The sequence below is a fragment of the Ylistrum balloti genome, unplaced genomic scaffold (assembly GCF_031769215.1).
Source record: "Ylistrum balloti isolate Yb309-2 unplaced genomic scaffold, AGI_CSIRO_Ybal_v1 Utg370376, whole genome shotgun sequence".
In the NCBI taxonomy this organism is placed as follows: Eukaryota; Metazoa; Mollusca; class Bivalvia; order Pectinida; family Pectinidae; genus Ylistrum; species Ylistrum balloti.
This window is the reverse complement of record NW_026782263.1, coordinates 334,203-343,439: the sequence shown is the minus strand read 5'-3', so window position 1 is coordinate 343,439 and position 9,237 is coordinate 334,203. Positions and strand designations below refer to the sequence as shown.

General features: G+C 34.5%; 1 protein-coding gene across 1 annotated transcript in view; it reads right to left on the bottom strand.

Annotated features, from left to right (window-relative positions):
* Window positions 1-1,122: 1,122 nt before the first annotated feature.
* LOC132554072 (gephyrin-like) overlaps window positions 1,123-9,237 on the bottom strand; it is an 89,751-nt gene continuing 81,636 nt past the window's right edge. The window contains exons 17-18 of the mRNA XM_060218370.1: window positions 5,396-5,564; window positions 1,123-1,751 (exon numbers count right to left, since the gene is read on the bottom strand). Of these exons, the coding sequence (XP_060074353.1) occupies window positions 1,521-1,751; window positions 5,396-5,564 (400 nt within the window). The 3' untranslated portion in view covers window positions 1,123-1,520. The remainder of the gene's footprint in view (window positions 1,752-5,395; window positions 5,565-9,237) is intronic.

Below are 9,237 nucleotides of genomic sequence, written 5' to 3'. Positions count from 1 at the left end.
AATGAGGTATAATCTCAAATTATGAACTGGATATGAAATAATATTTCTTATTATCGAAATACTGCTAAGATGGTTTAGAGCAGGGTATATAATTTTAGATTATCACTTAAACTGTCTTCACTTCGTTCGTGCATGCCGCTACATTACAGGTGTATTGTACTAATGTAAAGCAGTGTAGTAAGCCTTAGCAGGGTAAAGCGACCTTTCATATCAAAGCCATGTATTCAGCGAAGACCTGGTTGACTACGACGAGGATAGGATGTAATGCAGTAAATCCAACTAACCTTGACCTCTGTCGTTAACCTTTCTGATATAACACAGTTGTGTAAACGTTTTTGACATTCCGTTGCATATTGTTTGAAAATATATTCAAACACATTCTAAAAACAAACCGGAAGTTACTTGAGAATTCAGCAGGTAACTCTAGTCCATGAAGTAAACGTTATGCAATTGTTTACATGTAAAAGGAGATAGAACATGCCAGACTCTCTGCGATTGTATATGTACGTTAGAATATTTCTCCATCACACACAAACTGTACGAGCAACCTTCAAGACAGGCATACAATGTTCAAGCCATGCATATCGTACGTATATTAACGACGAAATTGAATGGAAAACAAATCAATCGACATTGCCAAAACCATTTAGATACCGTCTGGCATGATCTTGTTAGGATTTCAGTGTTCCCATTCATATTATACGTCACTTTGTAAAAGAAATTATTCTTGTGACGGAATCAGAAAATTGAACAGATTAATCTAACCGATTGCGAGCGGTTTATCGGCTGTGACATGAATACCATCCCAACACTTGTGGGTTCTAATTATAGGTTCTATGGCTGTTTGTAGCGTGTATCCACGGGAGCGGAGATAGATTGATCTTTTCTAAATGCTTTCAAATGTAAGATATCTCCCTCACGTTTTTGATGTCGTATAATACTTTGAACATTCTGTTATTACTTAACTACATATTTGTTTGAATAATGAATAGAATACTGATGAACATTTTACAAAGATAACACCAAGTATTAAGCAAACATTGGTTCGTGTCATTTTGTAAATCATACGCAACAAGCGATTCATTGATAATTTTCAAATTTACTTAAGATACATTGCTATCAAATAAATTTTGCTGTATGAAAATATACATAAATACCTGACAATTCAATTAAATTCAATCTGATTATTTAATCTACAAATAGCTATAGTATTACTGTATCTGCTTAAATGGCCAATTGATTCATTTGAAAATAAATTCATTCTGAAAAAAACAATTTCACATCTTTACGTTAAGGAACTCTTTACAATTAATTGAAATTTGCTAACATACAATATCGCATCATGCAATCATAGATAGTCACATGCAGTGAATCAATTCAATACTTGTACCTGCACTTGATTTTAATCCCTCTCCCTGACTAATATTTATTTGCATAAATCGTACCAGAATCTTGATATACTAGTGCTAAGCACTTTTTTCGTTTTCGTAAAGAGGCTAAGAAACCGCTGAGGTAAGGTATCAAAGTCGTCCAATGATCATGGCGTCCACTGTTTCGCCCTTCAAAACAACCGTCCTTTCTTCTGTACGCGGCGGAAGCATAAGTAAACCATTGGCCGTGGACATGCTCAATAACCTGCTGCTCATCTGGTTTCCCGTGCTATATGCATAAGGCAGGTCTTCGTTGGGGTTCCATTTTAGCAAAACACGATGATACTCTGGGCGAGGATCCAGGTGAATATCTTTTTCTACCTAAAACAATGAAAAGATAGTTCATATTAATTTACAATTCGTCATCTTCTTTCATCATTTGATCTTCGTCATAACCTTTTAAAATGTACTTACTTCTGTAATATTCTGAACGTATGTTTTTGGACGTGTATTCGAATATATATATATATGTTTCTTTATATCATTATGTTCTTTCAATAAACAAGATTCTTCACGAACCTTGTAAGTATTTTGATGAAATAGAAAATTATCAATTGATTTTGACCACAAAGGAGGTATTAGGCGTCCGCAAAAACTTCATATTACATATGAATGAATGTGTTCATATGAAAAAGAAAAACCCTAATGAAAACCTGACCAAGGCAGCATTCCCTTGTATAAAGCTTTCTACTTTCTGTCAAATCTACAGGTGGACTCATATCATAATATCACAAGTTCACTTAATAATGCTATCTCTTTGAAATATCAACACCACATGACATTTGACGTCGTCACTATCCTGAAAAGATATTTTGATATTTTTCGGTAAATAGAGCTGACCACAACATATTTCAGTGCAAATAAAAGCGACAGAGGTTCAATGCTTTTTCATGGAAAAAGAATAACAACCGATGCCTTCTAGTATTTCTTATGCGAAAGACGCATAATTAAATTATATGAAGGAGATTGATTTATTCCGCACAAGGAGAACTGACTATTGACAAAAACAAACAAACAAACAAAGAATACCTAAGAAAAATACAAGTAATGATGTCAATGATAATAAATATGGATAAAATCCCAACTCTTAGTTAACGAGATGAAAGATGCCAAGGAGACAGAAGTCAGTATGGATAAAATACCTGGAACAAAATCAGTCTATTTGGAAAGGTGTGTCCCTACAATATCACCTGCAAGGTTTCATGAAACAAAGTGAATATGGAGTTTTTAACCAACTCATCAAATATGATAAAATATAAATTCAACTTTTTACATTCTAAGAACTTGTGACGTAATCCTTAAACTAAACTGTCGATAAAATAATGGTACTATTGACATATACAGATGTTATATGAAACACTTCTATCATTTGCACGCATGCACCCGTGCGCATATTTGTTAAATTTTTTTCATTGTTTTCAGGCAGGATTATTATGTTATCAAAATATTTTCCCCAAATTGAGTTAAAAATATGACATCTGTTTTTGTTAAGTTAGACACAAGGATTGTTAAGCGTGTCTGAAATAGAGAGATTACTAATGCTATGTGCGGTATCGAATAACTTGTGGTGTGGCAGACATGCCTTTTTAATTTATAAAACATTGTTTGCATAACTCGCATAGGAAATAATTTCAAAACATCTCAAGTGTACTGACATTTTTAGCATAAATTTCTTCTCTCCGTCTCAAGGGGTCCATGTAGTGCTCTTTTTTACATTTTTGTTTCATTTTTGTATATCCGAATGCACTGCATATAAAGAATTCAGTGCGATTTTCATGATAAAATATCAGTGATATTTCACAAGCACATGTAAGGTGTTTAGTTTTGATATACGTCTGGTTTTCTCCAATAATTCTTTTAGGATAAGTACCAAAACTAATGTTGTACTTGGATTCAGTACAAGGTCATTGCACACATGTAGCCTATGATCACTGTTATATGTTCTCTGGCTAAGTTGAAAGATCGCACTTACGCGAAACGATCTCCAAAGTTGAAAAATTGACATGTGTAGCCAAATTTTGTTACTTTCAAAAATGAAGAATGATGTGGAGTTTAACACATCCCACTGTTTGTACACTACAAAGACGCCTCGTAATGAAGCTGCACTCTTTAACGGGGCTCTAAAATGTTTGACAAATCTTCCCACTAATCGAAACCTGCCAAAAGGTCAAGTATTTTTTTCGCCATAGATGTTCTCTGCAGTAAACTCAGTATTGTTACCCATGCCAAACCATCACTATAACACTCCCCCACCTGCAGACAATTAGGACTCGGTAGTATTTGAGATTTCTGATCTCAGACAAAGACATGAAATACGAAAATTGGAACAAGAACTTTTGCTTATTAAACGACAAAGATTATTTTTTCGTGAAAAGCACAATGATGGCAAAACATATGGACGTAATTTTATATGATCTACTGTCTATTTAAAAGAAATAATCTCACGCGGAGGGTAACTCACTTGAAGGTCACTCCATGACCACTTACCCCATTAGGAAGATGCTGATGTAAGCCTTTGAGACGAGGAAACGAGGCGAGGAAAACACCCCTATCCTCGTTTCGACAAGTCATTAATCATTTCGAAAATTAAAGTACTTCACTTTCTTAGATGTTTTGTGTTAACAATCAAACTAAATTTAATAAAACAGCAAAATTGGCTGATTCTCTTGTGAAATAGACACGAAAAAACATCAAAACTCTACTACGATAGAAAGAAAAAACACATATATCGACCCTTTTACCAGGCACTATCATAGCATTATCTAAGAGGTAATTACTTAACAGGGGGCCAATTTTGTAATTTACTTACACTGGCAATGTTTTGTGTATGCTTGCCGTCAATCATTTAGATCATTAGTGAATACAAGATTATCGACCGTTTACATTTCATTATCATTATTTTTCTGTCATTTGAAACTTTTGACTAGAGACATTCTTGATAACTTACATAAAAGCTTGCACTTTCGGTACAAATGCATCTCTGAATCATATATGGATAAGATATTGGCGTTATATGGTTAGTCTGGTTTGTAAGTTGACAAAAAACATGTTGTAGGTACCAATACATTCATATATCGTAGCAACAATGGAATTTAAAAAACTGGGTTAGAAAGACTTCTGATGAAATCATGTAATTAAGGGACGAATGGGAAGAGTTTAGTTAAAAGGTGCAGCAACACAATTCTTCAATACTTGTATCAATTGACTATCATCTGTTTCGGTAAATATAGTATTACAATGTATAATGTTAAATTTCTGATGTCAGTCACACATTTTGAGGGAATACATCGCATTCAATGATACCCAGTGCATTTCAATAAAACGACATTAGAAATAAAAGAAAAAAGGTGAAGCTTTTTTTTAAAAGTTTGTCCTGTATAAAAAGTCAAAGGCGACTTTATTGACTGTATCTACGTTAACGTTAAATATTTGGTAAGACATAGCAATTATGACAAACACACCTATAAAGAATATGACCTGCTATCGTTAGGTATGATATAAGATACATTTCCATCGCATTGTTATGGGTATATGATCAGTCATGAGTAAATTAGCGGGAAAATAGCTTATATCTTTGTGTCGCATAATTTACAAGTTTGTCGCTAACCTTTCGCATGCACAGCAAAACCAGCGGCCAGACATTTCATTAAAAGAAAACAAAATTGTGTCGGTGCGACACGCATGCCTCGCTGGTATCAGATGGGAAGCATACAGGTTATTTGGTAACTGTATTTATGACTTTCTGATGGTTTCAATACATATATATATATATTTAATGTATTACTTTTCTTATCCGTTTTGTTGTAAATTCTATAGACGAAACAGCAACATATATATTCTAAATATTTCTATTCTCAAGATTTGCTCTCACTGCAAAGCATTTGATTAAGACATATCAAATTATGTTTGTTGACAAAGAAATAAAGGAAGTCGACAAAATGACCTCAGGATGAATATTCTCCCACCTTTGCCTTTATCACCGTCCTCCCTGGGTTGGTATTACCAAGCATTTTGTTGAGGGCTGGTATCACATACAAGTTACATGTCACAATAGCAGAAACAGGATTTCCTGGGAGTCCAAAAAACAAGTGCCTCCCTTTGTCATCATCCACAGTAGCAAAAGTTGTTGGCTTTCTACAATTGAAGAGGTATAAATATAACGATTAATTAAGGATAATTTTTCGAGGAACCTGATTTTCGCTATTTTCGTGATCGGAAGAAAACCAGTGAAAGAGATACATTAAAAATAAAGATATTAATAGAAATCAATGACCCATTGTATTGGTAAAGCCGCACAATGGGAAGAGCCTCTTCTATAGCTGATTACGATCAAAATGACGACAAGAAAATAATAATAATAATAGTAAATTACAATGACCAGGTTTTAATTCTCGACATAAATCTACTTTACCCGAAGAATAGATTCGGTTTAATCTAATAGAAACATACGATAAACAATAAAACCATGAGGACAACGTAATACTTCATTCAATTTGTACATGACCTTAATCATTCCTTTTATGTCTCATTCAGATATAGCTGGAAAAATAAAAGTATGACATATTGTTATCATCAATTATTTGTTTTGGCATTGTGAAAGTCATTAATCAGGAATAAACGAAATCCATGTACTTAAGCGCTTATTAGAAATAAGCTGTTAACATTACAGTTTCTTTCATTTCCCTCCTATATCATGGTAATACACATATATACGTCAATCCACTTCCCGAACGGAACATATTTATAACAAAAACACCCGACGTAGGTCCCACTACAGTTGCGCCACATTGCCTAAAAGCAAGGCGCAATTACCACCGACCAGCGTTCGTGCTCATTGAAGAGACCAATTACTCCTTGGTAGAGCCTTTGATCTGAAACGACAGATAGCAGGCAAAAGATCGAGGAGGTCAGCCATAGCTGTTATACAGTAGAAGCACATCTTGTAAGGCATAGTCGGGACCAATTTACTTCTTCGTTAAAGACGCATCTGACGGTCGAAAAGATTTGTAGCTATTTCTTTTAAGATCAAAGCCCATTTTCTCACCTATTGATGAGGACTATTTTCACCGTCTATTTGTACAAAAACATGAATAAATCCATCAATACTCTCGAGACAGAGAAACCATGCATGCGTTGTTACCATACATGTTGTTGCAACACTTTTTTTATAGAGATTGATCTACAAATATATCGAGCAAATGCTACAGACGAGAATACCTCATAACGCAAAATACGACGTCAGTACGCCACCATTAGATCCCTAGCAGAATTTATATATGTATATACATATAGTTGAATGAACACGTAAATCGTAGATATTGCTATATAAAACTTCAATGAAGTGTTAACGTGTGGACTCGTCCCTTTATTTACGCAAATCTTTCTTTTCAAACTTTGTTTTAATACAAAATTAATGGTATATCAACTTCGAAGTTGGAGAAACCAGGACAAACAGGAAAAGATTTAATAAAATGTGTCATTACATTCCTAGATAAAAGTAATGTTTTTCTTAAGAAGTGAACTCAACAAATTAATGTTATCATTTAATGGTGTTGGCAAGCACTATCCTAGTACAACAGTTCAAAATTGCAAACATTAAGAATTTGAAGAACTTTCCAATAAGAAATTTGTAGGATGGATTTGGATTTCAAAGATGTTTGATACCGAAAATACAGTATGACACGTCAGGCGTTATAACGTAACGTTTATTCAATAAACAAATCATGGCACAAAAATACTTCATTTATACATACGATATTGACAACAGTAAATTGAAGCAGGGTATGGACATATCATATATGTAAACAAATGCATTTTTGTATCACATTACATAGATACGTGTGCAAGCATTTGTGAAAACAGTGCTTAGTTAATAAGACCTTTATAAGATCCAAGGCTGCGATATTTTCACTACACAATTCTTTCTTTAGTGAAGTCACAATGCATATGATGCCATGAAGTTATGTTGTCAAAACCAGTCAAGGGATAAAACGTGGACAGCCCTTCATCAGGAAGACTGATCAGATCGTATATATGATATCGAGGGTCCAGAGAACTTGTTCATGTGTGTGGGTTGGATTATCTTTTATTAACCTCGGGACTATGCAGTAGGACGTAAACATTATTTTTTGAAAGTATCCTGACAAAGTTTGAATCATAATTAGCGCCCATCTGGTAGTGAGAGGATGTACATATTTATACCACCCGCACGATAGCACTTCAACCCAAGAACCATAACCCTGGCAATCGTTTGGCCATTCAATTAGGAACACCAACGAACTCCATCAGTCTTTTGAGATTAATGACGAACGTTGTGAAGGCGAAGCCTCTGAGATATTTGAACTCAGCTATTTCATGAAGTAACTCAACTTAGCATCATCACTGCATTGCCAAAGCAAGTTTGCATTCGATGTATGTGGTCTTGGTTGCTGTCAACAAGTTAATCTGTGTTGATGAATATGATAATCTTCCGCTGCTAACGGAACAATGAAATAGCTACAACTGTAATTACTTTTCGAAACTCGCAAACCAGACCAATCACGACACGAAAAGTCAACTAAAAGGATAATAAGAAAACCTTTTAAATGTTAACACTGATGTGTTCATTGTGAAATTTTATTAGACGATTTTTCGACAATTCATACGGAACTTAACTACTGATAAAGGAAGAACCCGGAATACGGTTTGATTTGCATTCCCACAAGCGTGATAAAACTAAAATTGTTTCTAAAGGAAATGTTACCGTTTACAGGAAAAGCATCATAACCGTTACAAGAGCTAACAATTAAAATTGGTGTTTTTATTTACATTTTTGTATGTATCATTTCCTCTTAATGTTTTAATTGTCCTCTAACATTTAAGCCAGGTTTTCAGAAAACATCGCACGTTAACAAAAGGTATAAGTAATGTCATGACCGAATTATCTTGCTTAATTGTAAAGCGTTAATAAATGTAAACACGACGAGTGAGGTTGGGAAACTCATCTGGACATTATACAACGCAAGTGTAAATATCCATAATTGTGCATTATGTAAAAGTCAATATCATATTTCATTCAAATTCCGTAACCTACATGACACGTTTTAAATTATTCAAATAATTACACGGTTCAGAATATACACTCGTACTTAAATTATCAGATATTTGGAATTACGAAAGCGGTTCAATTACGCAGCTAGTGCACCTCCCCATCTATATTTTGATATTTCATCACTGACGAGTCCTAGAAGGACGAAAAAGCTGTAGGATGCAGAATGATTCATTTCTTGGCTGTGCTCTAACTCTCAAGTTTCATAAAATGCTGACTAAATATCCAATTGTGAAGGAGACGACACGAAAATATCCGACGTCAATGACTCCTGGTCATACAGCCCTTACTTAACCCACTGACCTAGTCCCAAAAACTGAGACGGTTAAGGGGTTACAAGAAGACAGACACACCAGTTTGTTTTAAGTTATACACAGCTCTTTTCGTCCTAAAAACTTAAACACTTAAAAGGTCAACATCTCCAATTAACACAAACCGATACATCTTGTTATTGCATCCTATTGACCTTTTGGTAAATTGAACTGATTATAACACCAAAGTAGTCTCAACAGGCCGTTCATTAGAAGTGTGTCCTTCTTGTTGCGTCAGATATGTGCTTGTTATCGTGCACATAATCAAATTTATCATTTGGGTTTTACCATTTACAAATCCATAATCAACGCATGCTGTAACGTGTTAAAAATGATTAAAACCGGCGTAATGAGATACTAAAAATGAACACCAAATACAATACGAGAACTGACAGATGCAATGACATGA